Here is an 18,482-nt window from a genome sequence, read left to right on the forward strand (position 1 = left end):
AGGGCCCCACACACCTCGTTCTTTCTCGACGTTTTTACCCGACGGGTAAAACTGTTGGAACGATGGAACGAGAACTGTTGAGCCTACACACCTCGGGTAAAATTGTGTCAGTTTTCAAAGATGAACCGTGTACAGTTGTTGGCAGTGGCAGCGGCTGTAGTTGTTAAAAAAAGGAAGCCACGAAGAAAAGATCACGGTCCAAATGGACCAAGGAATGGCTACTCAAGCGAGGTATGTTGTCCCATATAAATTTATTGGAGGAACTAAGATTGGAGCCAGGAGATTGGCATAATTATCTTCGTATGGATGAGGAAACCTATCTAAAACTTTTAAGATTGGTAACACCGTTAATTAAAAAAAGTGACACTCATTTACGGCCGTCCATTAGCCCTCACGAGCGCCTAACATCAACATTACGATTTTTGGCCACTGGCCGAAGTTATGAAGATCTCAAATTTTCTGCAGTTATTTCGCCTCAAGCACTAGGCCAAATTATACCAGAAACTTGTGATGCTATTTATAGTGTACTGAAAAATGAGTACTTAAAGGTAAGAAAATTAAGACGAATTAGCTTCAAAATCACTTTATTATTATAGTTCTGTTTGATTTACAATTCCGGAAGTTCACTTGAAAATTGGGCAATATATGTAGCTGCAGTATATTGCTGTGTTTGATTATTTTGTATTGTATTCTGAGCAGTGTGGCCCACTTCTTGAATTGGAGGTTGAGTACCTGGATACTGTTCCTCTAATCTTTGTTGTGAATACTGAGATGCTGGGTACAGTAAATTCTGCTGTTGCACGGGTGCATGAAAACTATGTGGATTGAATGATGACATTGGAGGAAAATGCGGCTGGTTCTGCTGAGCTGACCAATTTTGTTGATTTCGAGTGTCGTATAGATTCATTTTTGTAAATTTGTGTACATTTCCTAATTGGCTTTCAAATATTACGTCCATTATAATTTTCTCCGTTAACAGTGCTGTATGCTGTGGTAAAGTTCGTAATTTATGAGCAATATTTTTACCAATTACATCAAATTGATCTTCTACTTGTGATTGACTGTCCAATTGTTTATCTATTTTCATGAGAATGTCATCGGCCTTACATCTTTTGGCTCTACTGTTTTTGGTGGTAACAGATCTACTACTGCTGGACATAGTAGCAGTTGATTGTGCGGAGGTAGGTCGCGAAGGCCCTACAATCGCAACTGGAGATGGGGCCGGTGACTCCTCTTGTCCACTTGCAGTTAATCCGCTCTAAAAAAATAATACTTTTATGTAATTTATGTAATTATGTAACTTATGTAATTCAATTGCAGTTTCCAAAAACGGAAAATGATTGGAAAGCTATAGCGAGAGAGTTCGAAGACAAATGGAATTTTCCTAACTGTCTCGGAGCCGTGGACGGGAAGCATGTCCAGATCGTACCACCTCATAATAGTGGTTCCTATTTCTACAACTATAAATGCAGTCATAGTCTCGTGCTATTAGCTGTTGTTAATGCAAATTATAAATTCATTTATTGTCATTTTGGAACAAATGGCAGAGTATCTGACGGTGGCGTTATAGAGTACACAACTTTTTATGACAAGTTGAAAGACGGAACATTAAGGATACCACTAGCAAGTGAACCAAAAAACAGTGGGCGTCTCCTTCCATATGTATTTATTGGGGATGAAGCCTTTGCTCTTCGCGAGGATTTTCTGAAGCCATTTAGCCAAAAACAACTTAATAGTGAAAAAAGAATATTTAACTACCGGTTATCCAGATGTCGACGAATTGTCGAAAATGCTTTTGGAATTTTGGCCGCCAGGTTTAGACTATTTCATACCGCCATTAATATGAAATTAGAAAATATCGACAAAGTGGTGTTGGCTTGTTGTGCGCTGCACAATTTTTTACGAGAAAGCAGCAGTGATTATTACAGCCCACCAACTTCTTTTGACAGTGAAGATATAGAAAGGGGTGAAATCCAACTGGGCTTACGGCCTGAACCAAACACTTTGGTGAATTTGCAAAGCAGCCACAACTGAAATGCTACAGACAATGCCAAACACGTTCGCGAAAAATATATGCAGTATTTCTGTAATGAGGGAAGTGTCCCTTGGCAAGAAGCCTTTATTTAATATCATTGTTGCTATAGGTTTTTGATTTTGTAAATTCAGAGCTAGGAAATTCCATTTTATATTGTACTTACTTTACCTTTACATTTAAAGCAATAAATATCAACAATTCCCTTTTCATTTAAAACAATATTTTCAATAAAATGTATAACAAATACTTACTTCCTGCAATTCAGCTTCCGAATTATCCTCTACTTCATCCTCGTCCTCTTCTTGATCTATATTTTCTAGACCAGCTCTTGGGGTTTCTTGATCTGTCAGGAACAGCAAAAGCTCAAAGTACCGTAGGTGAGGAGTGTAAATCTCTTCCGCTCCTGCTCCTGATTTTCTTGACTCCTTAACTTTTTTCATTTCCTTTCTGAAACTACCACGGAGTGAATCTATTTTCTTTTTTATTGTGTCTATTGTCGCTGATGGGTCCACTTCTTTTAGTCTTACCAATAATTTTTCATAACCTTTATTTTTTTTGTTCGGTCGCTGTATTCGGCACTTTTGATTTTCCAGAGACACGGAATACTTCTGTATAACTCAATAAATTCCGTGAGGAATTGCTTATTGACTTGCCTTAAGTCAGTCATTATCTCAAATGTGCATTAAAATGTGCATGTGCCACCACTGATAAAACCGTCGTGTTTAGCCCACACACCTCGTGTTTACCCGAAACGATGGAACGAAAACCGACAAAAATCAAGCACAACTTGATATTTTGGAACGACGGGTAAAACCGACGGTTTTAGTCCACAAACCTCGGTTTTGCAACAGTTTTAACCGAACCGTCTTACCCGTCGGGTAAAAACGTCGAGAAAGAACGAGGTGTGTGGGGCCCTTAAAGGAAAAGTGCGCGTAAATATCAAATAGGAAGCAGGGTTCATATGTTTTTTTCAATGACGTTTCGCATTTTACTCTGTCTGCCAAAATTTTTGTGCCCGTACCCGTTTTAGAATAACTTCAACATGTCTTTCTCTAGGATTTGTAACAAAAAAGCAATCAATTTTGCAAAATCTAATTCCACCAAGACGACGATGCTGGTTTACGACAGACAGCGCAAAGCTTCATTACCGAAAGAAAACTACAGCAAACCAAGCAAGTCTTTGGCTTGTAGAAATTTGTCACATTTTAACGCGTAACCTTTCAGAAATAGCAACAGTTCCGACCAAGAAGATTAAAATTTGCACGGGATCGGAAGTAAAGAAAATGTGCCGTCCGAAACCGTGCGAATGTCCGCCTAAAACTTCATCGTCGAGAAGCTTTATGGCGATGTGCGGTTTCTTAATGAAAAGTTTGATTGCCGGTAGCGTCGTTTATTGGACGTACGATGCCGGAATATGGGGTGATTCTGAAAGAACGGAGGAGGTGTACACAAACTTGTGCCACATGCTACACGGAGATACGCATAAGCAAATCACACATATCAGCAAGGCGTGCTTAGCCGAAATGGAGTTACGGAAATTGGTATTCGAGAATGACTAGACAACTATGTACAAAAAGGTGTCGTTTTCAGAGTCCTACCCCTCCACCCGTGGATGAATGCTCAAGACCACCAATCGATAGTGGGAAGACTATGTATAAAATAAAGGACGCCTGGAATCACGCAATTACATGTATTTTTGAAGGAGTAACTCAATTTCCAGGCAATATAATGCGGTGGTACAATGAAAAGCAAGGCAAAGAGCGCAAGTGTATCCCTGTAAAGACTAAGTAAACACTGGACATAAAGCTTTGTGGAACGAATTCTCCCTTACTTTTTTTACATTTGAATCCCGTCATCATGGCCCCGTCGTTTTGGTCTACACATTAATCTAGTTCCTCAAGAAGTTATGAGCAGTTCATTGTGTATCTGTGTGTCGTAGAATAGTTGGTATTCTAATGTCAACTTGTATATATTTTCTTCCTTTTGGAACTGATGCGTCACCACGAATATACACCTCCAATGTTTGATCACTTGGTCCATTGAACGTTTTAAGGGAGTTGAACAAATCTCCAAAGGGTTAGGTGAACCATTTCTATCTCCGCCTGTGGTGCCTTGTGCGCAGCTTGCATCGCCATTTAATGTTCTTTCGAAACCTGTCAATAATTCTGGTGGAAAGGTTGGCTCTCTTTGATTTCCCCTTCCTAAGGGTGCCCAATGTAGCTTTCTTCGAACCAATGTAATATTGGTTCCAGTGTGTTGCTTCGCTTAGTTCTTCGAAAACCTCATCGACATTTTTGATAGGCACAAACCCAGAGCAACTCTATTGTAATGCGCTGTAAATCCTTCACGCACCGACTTTTTCATATCTTTGACCAAGTGGAAAACAACCAAAAAAGTTTGAATTTGAAAACATCAATTTCAATATGCATTTATAGCTTAGACAAGGAAAGAGAGGGGGCCCGTAATACCGTATTCACGGCCTTCGTGAATTTGACACATATTCAGAGACGACCGCCATATTTTCGGGGGCACACGTAGCGTGGTGGCAGTGTGTATTTACTGACATTTCTCTATTATTTACAAAGTTTGTGTGTGCAAAACTGAATGAAATAAACATGGTGAATTGTTCTGCGTACAAATGTAAAAATCGCAATGCTAGTTGTGCAGTGTGCTGCAGGAATATCATTTCATAGGTAAGATAAAAAACGCAGGTTGTCTGGTATGACTAAATTTAATTAAATCTTCATGGTAACTAATAAAATACTTCTAAGGTTTTCATTTTTCTGATCGTACAATTGTCCTAGATTTTTGTGCATCAATGAAATAGTGCTTTATAATTCTTTTCAATGATAATTTCTCGATTACATTAGCAAGTGCTATAATATACAAGCGATTCTCCAGTGGCGGCGTGACTATCTACATGCTTTCTGTTCTATGACCAAAGAGTAACGGTACTCTTTGCTATGACGTAACTTGCAGGTGCATGTTTACTTGCCTAACCTTCAGGCGACGGATTACTTTGTATGGAGTAATGTAACCACAGTGTATGTTGCGTTCAAATAGCGACAATTACCTGTCTTTAAATAAAATTTCCTTTAAATTGAATGTACCGCTAATTTCCCATCCTCTACCTATTCTTTGCACTTAACATTTAATGTGTGCACACTGGCAGATAGAAAAATCGTGATCATCGACCGACGTTTGAAACAATACACATCGATTGCAACCACATTTGATAAAGGCAAGATATGCTGATGAAAGATCATTGTGCTTAAACCTCTTAGGGGAGGGAGAAAGACATCTCAATTGAATACTATGGCCTTCGTCGTCTTCGCCAACACCTTGCTATGGTACCAAACTCTCATTGAAGTACAAGGCAACATTCGTCAATCTGGACTTTCGTATAAAACGCATAAATCTTGACTTCGTTTTCCAAACTGCTGCATCGCTTTATCGTCAAAGAACGCTTTTGTATAATTGTGAGTATTCCTTCATTTATTCCATTTTATGGTCGCTATTTTGTTTAGAATAATTTCCCATTCTGCAATCATCGGCTGCATTTGCTCTCAAGATTCAATCAGAAAGGAACATACGTGTATTTTATTTGTATACAGTTTTCAATATATGATTTATTTACTTACTAAGGTTGTATTTTATTTTCCTTCGTGATAACCAAACTGATAGGAGGTGAATCAATCAAGACAGATTACAGTTCAATAATTACTTTGTTGGTGTAAGATCACCTGGTCCTACGTACTACATCTCTGCAAACAATGTATAACCTAATGATAGATTACAGATACGTTGGGAAATGTAACTTTAGAACACGTTAATTATAATACAATTTTCAATTTAGGTTTCCCACAAACACGGATATTTGCAATGAATGGGTGAAAAATATGAACATAGTGTTCACACCAACAAAAAACAGCAGATTGTGTTCAAAACATTTTGAAGAAAAATGTTTTATTAGAACTTCTTCTAGACCGCTTTTGCTGGCGAAAGCTGTCCCCACAATTTTTCCGGAACTTCCTTTATCATGTCAACCAAAGCAGGTAAAACTGAAATATCAAGTATGTTTTCATTTGTATTAGCTGACATTTTACAACAAATTGAGGTTCTGAGCACTGTACTCGATTCAATTCCTGAAATATATGATACGATATATCGCCAGTGGAAACATGAATCAGTTCCAGATTATTATATTTAGCTCACAAATAAAAAATGTACTAAAATTTCTTTATAATCATTATAATCAATTGGAAGAATGAATGCATTCTTATCTGTGTTAACTCTAGTGCCACATTAGAATGAAAATGTGTTTACAGAATTTGAAAAGGAGACGGCGCAGAACACCTTCACCAGCGGAGCAAGAACCCTAATGTTCAACAGAGCTGCTCACATCACGGAAGAAAAAATTAATTGAAAAATTACAACGAGAAATTACTAAAAATAAAAAATCGTCATTAAACATAAAAACTTTAAAACAGAAAAACCGTAGATATAAGAGAAAAATTATGACATTGTCAGCTTTGTTAAAAAATTTGAAGGATAAGAATTTAATTGATGGTGAAGACCATAAGTTATTACAATCCGTATCACATTTTAATAAGGAGATTCTAAGGAGAAAGAAGGACACTAAAACTAAATATTCACCGCAACTAAGAAAATTTGCACTGACTTTGCATTTTCTTTCTCCAAAGGGGTACAATTATGTCAGAACAGTATTTGATACGTGTCTGCCCCATCCAAGCACCATCGGAAAATGGTATAAATCGGTGAATTGTTCCCCTGGATTTACATCCGAAGCCATAACCGCCATTCACAAGCAAACCGACATATCGGGAAGAAAAATGTATATAGCTTTGATGATTGATGAAATATCAATACGCAAACACTTGGAATGGGGTGGAACAAAACATTATGGGTATGTACATTTTGGGACAGCACTGGAAGAGGAATCTAACCAGCTTGCCAAAGAAGCTTTTGTAATCATGGCAGTAGCTATTAACGCCAAATGGAAATTATCAATAGGTTTTTTTAACTAATTCTTTAAATGCTTCACAAAAAAAAGAGCTAGTGAGTCGAACTATTGAGTTCATCAACAACAATAATACAGAAGTGGGGTCTCAGTTACATTTGATGGTGCTGCATCTAATGTATCAATGGCTGAGCAGCTTGGTTGTCAAATTAGTTCGAATGTAATGAAATCTTTTTTTACATTGGGAAATAAGAAAGTACATGTTTTCTATGACCCATCACATATGGTCAAATTAGTTCGCAATTCTTTTGGAGAAAAAAAAATTTTTGTTGATGTTGATGGGCATATCATATCCTGGGAATTTGTGGAGAAATTACATCAGTTGCAAAGGTGAAGGTTTACATTTGGGGAATAAACTTCGCAAGCGCCATATTAATTTTATTAAAGAAAAAATGAAGGTCTTAATTGTATTTATTTAAGCTTAACAATAACTGTTAGTAGATATAGAATTGTAAATGGTTTGTAGTATAAATAACTTGATAAAATACAAATACATTCTATTCTACCCACGTACGATGTGTGCTTTTTCAGTTTTGATCGCTTCAAAAACGGGGTTTGCATCACATGCGGCATTTTACTGAGGTATACTAATATATACATACTTATGTTAGTGTACTTTCAATATTATTACGCATATATCGCGCATCTCGTTTCTGAAACGATCAAAACTGAAAAAAATGCGCATTATAACGCGAGTACTTTTTATCGCGCCTTTTTCTATTTCTATTCAAGTAAAAACCCAAAATTATGTCCGACAACTGTACATACAAGTATTATAAATGTACCATTAATGATACATGTAAATCATAGCATGAGCAGTACAAACAAATAATAATTTCCTAATGTAAAACCCGAGCGGGCGCCACTGGTGGTGGCAGAATGATTGGAATATGCTTCACGCGCGCGCTGTCTATTACTGGTCATCTCTCTTTCCTTGTCTAAGATTTATATCGTTTACGAGGTGTGCCCGGAAAACATCGCGGTTAGTCTAAAAAAAATTATTAACATTTTTTACAGGTAATCATCATCCTTCAAAATAGGACTCTTGGGCATCAGTACAACGCTGTCAGTGCTTTTTCCAAATTCCATAGGCCTCCTGAAACTCTGCAGTCGGAAAGCTGTTCAAGCACCTCTTTGAAGCGTCTTGAACCACTTGATCGAGCCGAATAGTCGTAGGTTTGTAGGTTGTACACTGAAACATAATGTCTTTCGAATAATTTAATAAAAATTTTAGGTTGCTGTTTGAAAGAAAAAGTTCGATGCCGTTGTGGCGCTCCAAAATTTTTTTTCAAAAATCCGGCTCGTTATTTTTCGTTTCAGAATTGCCTAATTATATCCAAACATATCCAAAATTTTAACAAAATCCGTCGAGTCGTTACTTCGGAAAATTGCCACAGTACGCACATACATACAGACGGAAAAAATTATGTTCTTTAAAAGTAGCTTAAAATGATCTAAAACGTCGACATTTGATGAAATGTTAACATATCCAAAAAACCGTGATCGTAATAGCCACCTAGCTCGCGCTAGGAAGCTAAAAATACAAGTGTGTGCTACTTGGGAACTCCGGAACTCTAGTGGATCTATTTGTGCGTCCTAAGAGGTGACAGTGAGACACATATTGTCTAGTTAGTCCCTCTGCACAAGGTGTGAGGTTTCCTTGTAAATAAATCTACATAAACGTCTACCGCGAAAAATTTTTTTAGTCCGCGTTATAATTATGACGTAACTAGCTGGTTTTGTCGTTTTGTTTTAGACAGTAACATAAAGCCTGCTATTAATCCGTTATCTTTCCTACTTTTTAAACAGATTTGCACATTTCGTACAGATACCCTGTCGTTGACAACTTTAATTAATTTACACATGGTTGGTTAACATTTCAAACGTAATTTAATTTCTAAACAGGTTTAACCTATTGTTTGCTAGTATTATGCGCCATTATTTGCATGTGCTTACACGAATCAGTGAATTCGCACGAATGTTTTCGTATTTAGAGAGCCTGTGTAAAATATCTCAGCCTATTTATGGGGAATATGCAAATAAAGAAAAGTTTCCATATACTGTACTACACTATAAAGTGTAAGTAAATTAACAGTGGTTGGTAATTGATCAATCAATTTTTCATCATGCTGAATTTGTTTTATTAATTAATCTTAATTTCAACAAACCATTTTTCCTCAGCTCTCACATGGTGCCCAAACTTTTTATGATTTGTTGTTTTTGAGTAAATTTCTTATTGACACCACATTGGATTTTACGTCACTCGATAAGAGAAAAAAATCACCTTGAATTTTTACCTTGCAATTTACATATGGCAATAATTTCATAGCTTCCTTCGCTTATTGTCTCGCATAGTCACCATCAACACGGTTATAGAATTATTGCCATAAGAACTTCATTGTACAGTTTAAGGCAAAACTTTAAGAAATTCATTTTGGAAAAATATATTGTTGCTTCTGCCAAATAAGTATATGCTACTTAATTGGAGTAATTAATAATAATAATATAATAATAATAATAATATTTATTGTGCAGAAAGCTATACACAAAAGGTAGGAGTTCAGCTTATAGCTGTTCTTCGACTCCACCAAAAGCAACTGTTACAACAAATAGTAATTAGACAAGAGGTTACTTATTATGCCTACCTATATCTATACAGCATATAGTTGTAGCAAACGACTTTTTAATTTGTTTCTAATTGTGGGTACACTATTTCCACTTTCTAATATGGACATAAACTCATTTATTAAGCGAGGCGCTAAAATGCCAAATGCACATTGGTACTTAGAAGTACGGTATGGGGGTATATTATAGAAATACTTATGCCTAGTATTCACACAGTGCAAATCGGACCTTAATTGTAGTAAGTCGTACAGGTAATTTGGATTTTTATGACGTACTACATTATATAGAAGCATGATATATTGAGACGTGAGTGATTCTTTCATTTTAAGGATAGAGTATCTATAATAAAACGGAGTTACATGGTATCTAAAGTTAACATTAAAAGAAAAACGTAAGCAAGAGTTTTGCAGGAGCTGAATTTTGTACTTTAATTCACCAGTTAGGAAAGGGTAGTATACAGCACAACAATAGTAAAAGCGAGTTAATATTAAATTTCGAACAAGAGACCATTTTATAGTAGCTGGCAAAATCTTCTTAAAACTATAAAAGTGCTTAAATTTAACAAATGATGATTGTAACATCATTTTAGTATGTTTTTCAAAGTTCAAGTTACTGTCAAACCATACACCTAGATTCTTTGCCTCTTCAGAGAATTCTATTTCGATATTGTTTATAGATATCCGCACAGTGAGATGTTCAAAAGCACGTACGCGCATAGCACTAGAACCAACACACATAGCTATTGTTTTTGAAGGATTGATTATCAGTCCGTTAGCAGTCGACCAATCAGATATCCGTTGGAGATTGAGGTTGATAGATTGTATAGCTTCATTAATTTTATGTGGAGAGGAAGAGGCGTACAGCTGAGTGTCGTCAGCATATTGAAGTAATTTACAATCGGGAGTAGTTACTGATGGTAAGTCAGAGATGAAAACGATAAACAGAAGAGGCCCAAGGATGCTGCCCTGCGGTACTCCTTTGATGACACTCATTTCATCAGACATCACGTTGTACATCTTGACACACTGAGCCCTGTTACTGTAATGTACACTTTGCACGCGTTTAGCATATTCTCTTTATGGGCAATGAAACACCTTCTTCATGCTCGCTCGAGTACCGAATGTCATTTTATTTCCTTACTTTTCTACAGTCCATTTCCCATACTGTATATGGCATTTGTCATACATCTCACATCTCCCCCCTTAATCTAATGTAACCCATTACATAATTATTGTATTTACTTGGTAAACGTATTCCCCTTCTAGGTCTAGTCTCTGAGGCGGTGTTATCTTGACCTACAATGGGTGTATCTACTATGTTTCTGGATTCCTGTGTCATCTCCTGATCATACCTATGCCGATAACCTTGACCTGTAATGTCATCAAAATGTGAAGAATGGATTTCTACTTTGTCATTTTCTGAATGATTTTCAATTGTTTTATCATCAACGTCATGCATAGCCACATTCCCTCCCTTATTGGCTTTACGTAATAACTTAATCTGATTTACGTGTCGTCTACACATTACTCCTGTTATCGTTTTACACTCATACATAGTTGACCCGATTTTGTCCTCTATTTGTGCTTCCATCCACTGTACTTTATTGATGTCATGGTAGTCTCTGACTAGTACTACATCCCCCCTATGAAATGAACGTACATTTCTTGTCATCTTTTCGTTATTTTGGTTTGCATCATTTGTTTGATATTTCGGTCGAATCAAAAGGTCAAATTTCGTTCTAATTCGTTTCCCAAATAACAATTCTGCGGGTGATTTTTTTGTTACACAATGTGGAGTGTCTCTGTATGTGATAAGAAACCTCGCAATTAAAACTGACAACTCTACTCCAGTGTTCGAACAATCCGCTAAAGCGGCCTTTAAACTAGTTTTAACAGTTTTTACTGAATTCTCAGCTTGCCCGTTACTTTGTGGAGAGTAAGGTGCAATGGTCATATGCTTGATTTTATTATTCGTAAAAAATTGTTGCATCACTTGTGATGTAAAGACTGTAGCATTATCTGATACCACCGTGTACGGTAGTCCAAATCGTGCAAAACAATCGCGTAATTTTTCTATTGTAACTTTACTTGTTATGACTGGAGTTTCATATATTTCCAACCATTTGGTATATGAATCCACAATCACTAACAAGTGAGTTTTCCCAAGATCACAATAATCTATATGAACAGTTTCAAATGGTGTATGTGATTTTGGCCATGGTACATATATTTTGTCTGGACATGGTTTTATTTTGGTGCATGCCACACATGACTTACACATTTGCTCAATCGCTTTATCCATGCCAACGAACCAAAAATATGATCTAGCTAAAGCTTTTGAACGCACAATGCCCTGATGTGACGCATGCAGATCTAACATTACTTGTTTTTGTAATTTGAGCGGTACAACAATTTTGTGCCCCCAAAATAAACAATTTGCTATGGTCTGTAACTCTAATCGCCTGTTATGAAATGGTTTTAATTCTGAACTAATTTCATTTGGCCATGAACTTTTTAAATACTCCATCACTAACTTAAGATTTTCATCTTTTTCAGTTTCGCTTTGAATTTGACTAATGTCAATAATTGAAGTGTCGGTAAAATAAAGTCCATTTTCATCATATGTATCTACATTATTATCTGCTTGATTACCTATTGTTAATCTAGAGAAACAGTCTGCTATCACATTCTTCTGCCCTTTTATGTGTTCAATTTTATAACTAAAATTTGAAAGATAAAGTGCATATCTTTTTAACCTATTCGCGTAAGTCTGGTTTGTTTCTTTATTATTACCTAATATTGCTATAAGTGCTTTTTGGTCTGTCCTGATTGTAAAGTTTTGACCAAAAATATAGTCATGGAATTTTTTTATTGCAAATATACACGCTAACGCTTCACGATGAACTGTAGAATAATTAAGTTCTGCCTTGGTAAACGTTCGTGACACACAGGCTACGATTCTTTCAACCCCATCTGGCATTATGTGAGAGAGTACCCCTGACATACCAGTTTTGCTTGCATCGGTTGTAATATAAATTGGTAACCCTGGGTCAAAATATGTCAATACTTGATCTGTCATAATAATTGACTTTAACCTATCAAAAGCATTCTTACACCCCTCGTCAAACTTAAATTCTTGACCCTGCCTTAACAATATATATAAGGGTTCTAATAATTCAGACATTTTGGGAACAAACCTCGAATAATAATTTACCATCCCGATAAAGGAACGTAACTCTTTCATATTGGTTGGATAAGGAATTACATTTATGGCTTGTAGCTTTTCTTTATCCTTAGCCAGTCCCTGTTTTGTTAACACAAACCCCAGGTACTTGATTTCTCCCTGAAGAAATTTACATTTATCGACATTGACTTTTAACCCTGCTTTTGCCAATTTATCAAAAACTTCTCGTAATATTTCCAATTCGTTTTCTTCTTCCCTATGACCTACCAATATATCATCTTGAAAGATGAAGACATTGGGTATGCCTTGGAACAATTGCTCAATGTGCTTTTGGAAATAAAATCCGCTACATTTCACTCCAAATGGCATTCTATTTACCCTAAAGAGACCCTTATGTGTTGAAATTGTGACGAGACCTTTTGAATCATCCGAAAGCTCAAACTGTAAATAAGCATCAGACAAGTCTATTTTAGAAAACTTTGAATTCCCACTTAAACTCGCATAAATGTCATCAATGCGTGGCAGTGGATAAAACACGTCCTCTAACTCCTTATTCAACTTAATATAATTACCACATATTCTTACCGTACCGTTACTTCTCATGACAGGAATAATCTGCGATGACCAATCAGATGAAATGACTGGCGTAATAATACCATTAGCAATTAAACGATCCAATTCTTTTTCAATCTTAGGTTTCAATACCAATGGAACTGGTAGTGGTCTACTGTGGCTTGGAATGGCGTTAACTTTCAACTTTAACGTAATCTTGGCATATTTAAATGTGCCTAACCCTCCATTCACAACTTCGGGAAATTCACGTGTTATCATCACAGAGGCATGATCATGGATGTCAATTACATTTAACCCTGAAAAGTTAATATTAAATAATTGCATAAAATCTCTGCCTACTAAATTAGCTTGCCGTGTTTTGATTACAAAAAATCTTAGTAACTTAACCCTATTCCTAAACCTAATATTTACATCGATATATCCTACCGGAATGATAAGATCGCCTTGATATCCACAGAATACATGCTCGGTAACTTTAATAATCTGATTAAAGTATTTGTAATAAGTTGCCTCATTAATTGTTGAAATCGGGGAACCTGAATCTAGCAATACGTCCAACTCATTTCCGTTAATATTTACCTTCAACATTATAGGTTTGCTATCTAACTTAACATTAGTACCTACTTTACAAATCGGCTGAATGTCGCATTCATTAACGTTCAATATTGGCTTTACTTGCTTACAAACAATTTCTAGATGACCCACCTTATTACATCGGTTACACATGTATGATTTATACTTGCATACTCCCGTGTGTTTCCTTCCGCAGCATGCACATTTGGGCTTCCGTCGTTGACTATGATCATCCGAAGGATTTCGGTTCAGCTCACTGCTGGTTGACATTCTAGACGGTCCATTTGATCGAAAACGGTTTCCTCGCAGCTGTTTGTGTGTTGTAACGGCATTGATGTCCCTTGTGGTCAAGGATGAACATTTAATCGCGGTCTCCTTCGCAACAGCTATGTCGACGATCGCCTTTAATTCTATGGTGACTTCGGATTCTACAGTTTTGTCCAGTACCGGACCTGGTCTTAAACCTGCTACAAACTTATCCTTGAGCACGTCTGATATATTTACGAATTTACAGTCAATGGCTAGTCGTTTAATCCGCGCGTACCATTCACTACAACTTTCATTTGGATTTTGCACTTCCTGATAAAACTTGATTCGCTCGCGGAACGTATTCTTTGGCGGTGAGTTATGTTCCCGCAATATCTTGCACAATTCTTCGTACGTCTTACTGTGTGGTTTGTCGGGAAAACATAGATCTCGCAATGTTTTGTATGTGTCGTCACATATTAGGCTGATCAACATTGCTATTCGCTTCTTTTCCTCAATTCCATTTGCTTCGCAATATTGCGCAAATTTTTCTTCATATATATGAAAGTCTTGACCCATGTTGAATTCCTTGATATGTCCAATTAACCTTGGCTTATCTTCAACTGTCGCCATTTCGCTTACAGGTTTTTACACGTCTTTGCTATAGAACGGAGCCTATCGTTCGCTGATGTGTTTCCACTGTTTAGATATACTTTCTTTCTTCGGACCCGAATTAACAGTTACTTGTTCCTCGTCGCCATGTAATGTACACTTTGCACGCGTTTAGCATATTCTCTTTATGGGCAATGAAACACCTTCTTCATGCTCGCTCGAGTACCGAATGTCCTTTTATTTCCTTACTTTTCTACAGTCCATTTCCCATACTGTATATGGCATTTGTCATACATCTCAGGAAATTAATCAAAAAAGAGACCTTCCCGAAGACTGCATGAACTTCCTTTCAGAGAAAATAAAAAAATATAACACCAACGCAACTTCGACACAGTTAAAAACAGAACTTAAATCTCGCTTCATCTACGATGTCTACCAATTTGATTATGACAATGAGATTAATTCGTATGATTCTGATGATAGCAATGGTGATGATGGCATGAATATTGAAGACGGCAACGAAAGTAAGTCCAATGCTATTTAAAAAATTTTGAAGCCCCCCCCCCCCGGGCGGCTTATCTCCAGGGCCGGTGCAAGGTTGCCCATCCGCCCCTGATTCAGTTACATAATCAGTAATCACAAAACAAAACAGCAATAACTTTTCAGATGCTTCAGATTCATTTGTAAATAAACAGACGCTTTGGAGTAATAATTTAAGCATGCCCATTTTACATTATACCTACTCTACCGCCATTTCAATGTTTAGTAGGCGACGATCTGTACATAAATAAAGGTTATTTTAAAATGTTCCTAGAAAAATGCAAGAAAAGATCAACTATAGTCTTATGGGTGGAAAACTCTTCGCAAGCAATTGTTGAAACTTTCGATACAAGAAGTGCCAGGACAAACGTAGGTTGTAATGGAAAAAAGTGATATTGTAGTAAGGCGTTCTCGTTATTTAAGAAGATTAAAAGAAAACGAACAACCTGAATGTGACAAGAAACCCGTTATATACTTGGACGAAACCTATATTCACCCATCATATGGAGTGAGTAAATGCTAACAATCAGATGAAGTATCGCGGAAGTTTATAAATCCAATAGGGGTGGTCAGAGGTACATCGTAGTATGCTGGTAGTCGTTCTGGTTTTGTAGAGGATGTCGTACAGTAAATCGGGGGATTATCACGATGATATGAATCATAGAGTTAGAGAAGCAGCTTATACCAAATTTACCAGCAAACTCAATTGTGATTATGGATAACGCACCTTATCAGTGTTCAAATAAATAAGCCACCAACAATGAATACCTAATCGTAAGGAAGTGATACGTTCTTGGTTAGAAGCAAATAACATTCCTACGAGAAATGAATTTATTGACAATGTACAATTTATTGTGAACACCGGGAGTTCCGATGAAGATTTAGTGGTCCAAGTGACGATAATGAATGAAAAAAGTTAAAGGTTGTGTGTTAATTTAGTCAATGTGAGTGTTATTAATTTCAATGTGATTGTTTCAATAACTGTCCATATTTACACAGCAGAAGTGCATCAGAATTGTAAATTGTGTTGAACATGAACATCTAACAATCTTAAATGTTTAAATTATTAATTTTACTGTTTCCCTTTGAAGTAATGCAACTCATATCGCGTGGCCCAGTTATTTATATTTAGTAGAGTCAAATTTTGCATGAGAATGTACAGTCTGAATTTCCAGCGCCCTCGGACACGCCCTGTCAGGGACTTTCTGAGCGTGGTGCCACTGTCCATACCCTCTGCCAATGCTCCATTTTTGAGATATTTGAGTTATTGGCATTTGTAGTTTGTCGACTTTGTGGCTACCCGTATTCAAACTGTGTTTTCGGCATTGCACACCTGAAATTCTGTCCCGCACCAAAATAAAATTTCAACTTATTTTATTCTTTCATTGCTTATTTTTATACTCACTGAGTGCAAAATTGATCTTTAAACTCGATCGCACGACAAATATACGATTTCCTTTATACCAGAATCTCAAAAAATCTTTTCTCGATTCTGTTGATGTAAGCCCCTTACCAGCTTTGTATTGTAGTCTACTGTATTAAAAAGTTCTTAAGGATTGTAATGTTTCTTATTTATTCAAGACACAGTGTTAACAAAATCATTCACCACACATTGAATTTCTATTCAATTTTTGTTGCAATGAGAAACCATATTATTCTCAAGCCAAACCTGCTTTAAGGGTCATTTAATTTGAAGCCGGTACTGTTGTCAATTACTGCGCACACTCACCAACGGCCTGCGCAAGGTTCAATTGGAGTCAATTTTCTGTAACAAGACTGCCACTCTATTTACTTATATACAACTCTGTGGTGATGCCGTTGCGGGCGATTCGGGCCGTCGGGTAGGTTGCAGAGGTGGCGCAAGTCGTGTAGAGCATGCTTAGCAGGCATCGTTCGTTTAACCACAGATTTAAATATAGTATATTTAAATCTGTGGTTTAACCAAACAAGAACTAAATGTTCGGAACACGAAATCTAATTCGGTCGCATGCAACCAGTTATTTTTCTATCACAATAATTTAGAAATACGTAACATTCTGTTTTATTGTGTATCATGCTGCCTTTGCTTATATGCGAGTGAGTGTAAGCAAAGTAATTTTTTGAAGCTCGGAACGGTTTCTTTCATAGTTAGATAAGAATTAAAGAAAATTCCCTCGTATATTTTTTCACTAACTGTACTGCCATATTATTATCAGGGAAAGGAAGAAACCAAGAAGATCAACAGGTTTATTAACACGTGGATTAGCATTGTTATTACATAATTCATTTTCGGAACTGACCGATACCACCGGTGGTAACGACTTGACCCAATTATACGCAGATAAACTTTGATAACATCTATTATCGTATTGGATTAACTGCGCCATTAATGACGTATTTGATCTAACTGCAGGTGATTCCCCCAACGAATAGAGATCTATAGTGTGAACTAATTACAAATAATCATCCTTGACAGCTTTCGTTGTTGCTTAGTGCATAATATTAGAACACGCACTTTCCATTGCGTCATTGGCCCGTATGAATAAAAGTAAGCAAATGCTTATACTTGCAAAATTCAAAGTAAATACTCGTAAGTGCCCCTTTATATTGGTTTGTTTAGCAGCGCTGCACTGCGTCCTGTCCTTCTGCTTAGCAGCGCTGCTAAGTCGCCCAGTGCGAAGAGATACGTTTAAGATGATTAATTATCTAATTATTAACTAATGGACTAAATTGAGAAAGTTCATGTACTGACCGAATTTTTATCAGCGCTTACAAGTTGTCGCAAGAGAATTTCATTGAAAAACCATTTTAGGCTTAATTAACCACAATCCAAAATTGAATCGTGCAAGGTTGCGATTTTCCAAAATCAAATTCATTTTTGAATATAGAGATCATGTACCGAGATCACGATTGTTCCAAAAATCAAATAAATTTCGGAATATACTATTTATACTTAAGACGAGAATATAATCCTAAATGTAAAAAAGGGACCATTTTTGTTTTGATTAGGGCCCCTCAAAAGTCTCAAACAAGGCATTTTTAAAATTTCAGATGAACGAATACACTAAAAAAACC

At 36.6% G+C, this 18,482-nt stretch overlaps 3 protein-coding genes across 9 annotated transcripts; 2 read left to right on the top strand and 1 right to left on the bottom strand.

Annotated features, from left to right (window-relative positions):
• The first annotated feature begins 245 nt into the window (after positions 1-245).
• Positions 246-2,086, top strand: LOC116178866 (putative nuclease HARBI1). The gene is made up of 2 exons (XM_031498497.1): positions 246-548; positions 1,321-2,086. Exons 1-2 carry the CDS (start codon positions 303-305, stop codon positions 2,032-2,034), a joined length of 960 nt encoding a protein of 319 aa, XP_031354357.1. The 5' UTR covers positions 246-302; the 3' UTR covers positions 2,035-2,086.
• A 904-nt stretch (positions 2,087-2,990) lies between these two features.
• LOC116178865 lies at positions 2,991-4,022 on the top strand. The gene is made up of 3 exons (XM_031498496.1): positions 2,991-3,207; positions 3,260-3,576; positions 3,626-4,022. The coding sequence occupies exons 1-3, from the start codon at positions 3,078-3,080 to the stop codon at positions 3,824-3,826; spliced, it is 648 nt and encodes a 215-aa protein (XP_031354356.1). The 5' UTR covers positions 2,991-3,077; the 3' UTR covers positions 3,827-4,022.
• Positions 4,023-10,799: 6,777 nt separating this feature from the next.
• Positions 10,800-15,110, bottom strand: LOC116178365 (uncharacterized protein K02A2.6-like). 7 transcript variants are annotated; one of them, XM_031497836.1, is made up of 3 exons: positions 14,405-14,514; positions 13,810-13,832; positions 10,800-13,753 (listed from the first exon to the last, which is right to left on the bottom strand). In XM_031497836.1, the coding sequence occupies exon 3, from the start codon at positions 13,713-13,715 to the stop codon at positions 10,890-10,892; it is 2,826 nt and encodes a 941-aa protein (XP_031353696.1). In that variant the 5' UTR covers positions 13,716-13,753; positions 13,810-13,832; positions 14,405-14,514; the 3' UTR covers positions 10,800-10,889. The 7 variants fall into 7 exon arrangements, with proteins under 7 accessions (XP_031353696.1, XP_031353697.1, XP_031353693.1 ...); XM_031497837.1 differs by having other exon boundaries at positions 10,800-11,071; positions 13,475-15,110; XM_031497833.1 differs by having other exon boundaries at positions 10,800-13,832; positions 14,405-14,529.
• Positions 15,111-18,482: the final 3,372 nt, after the last annotated feature.

The sequence above is a fragment of the Photinus pyralis genome, unplaced genomic scaffold, assembly GCF_008802855.1.
Source record: "Photinus pyralis isolate 1611_PpyrPB1 unplaced genomic scaffold, Ppyr1.3 Ppyr1.4_LG8, whole genome shotgun sequence".
Lineage (NCBI taxonomy): Eukaryota > Metazoa > Arthropoda > Insecta > Coleoptera > Lampyridae > Photinus > Photinus pyralis.

Bases quoted from the DNA above. Each gene is read 5' to 3' on its own strand.
- LOC116178865 (XM_031498496.1), top strand. From the start codon at position 3,078: ATGTCTTTCTCTAGGATTTGTAACAAAAAAGCAATCAATTTTGCAAAA. The intron at 3,208-3,259 runs GCAAGTCTTTGG...GTAACCTTTCAG, and splicing joins AGAAAACTACAGCAAACCAA to AAATAGCAACAGTTCCGACC. The intron at 3,577-3,625 runs GTATTCGAGAAT...TGTCGTTTTCAG, and splicing joins AAATGGAGTTACGGAAATTG to AGTCCTACCCCTCCACCCGT.
- LOC116178866 (XM_031498497.1), top strand. From the start codon at position 303: ATGGATGAGGAAACCTATCTAAAACTTTTAAGATTGGTAACACCGTTA. The intron at 549-1,320 runs GTAAGAAAATTA...ATTCAATTGCAG, and splicing joins TGAAAAATGAGTACTTAAAG to TTTCCAAAAACGGAAAATGA.
- LOC116178365 (XM_031497833.1), bottom strand. From the start codon at position 13,781: ATGCAATTATTTAATATTAACTTTTCAGGGTTAAATGTAATTGACATC.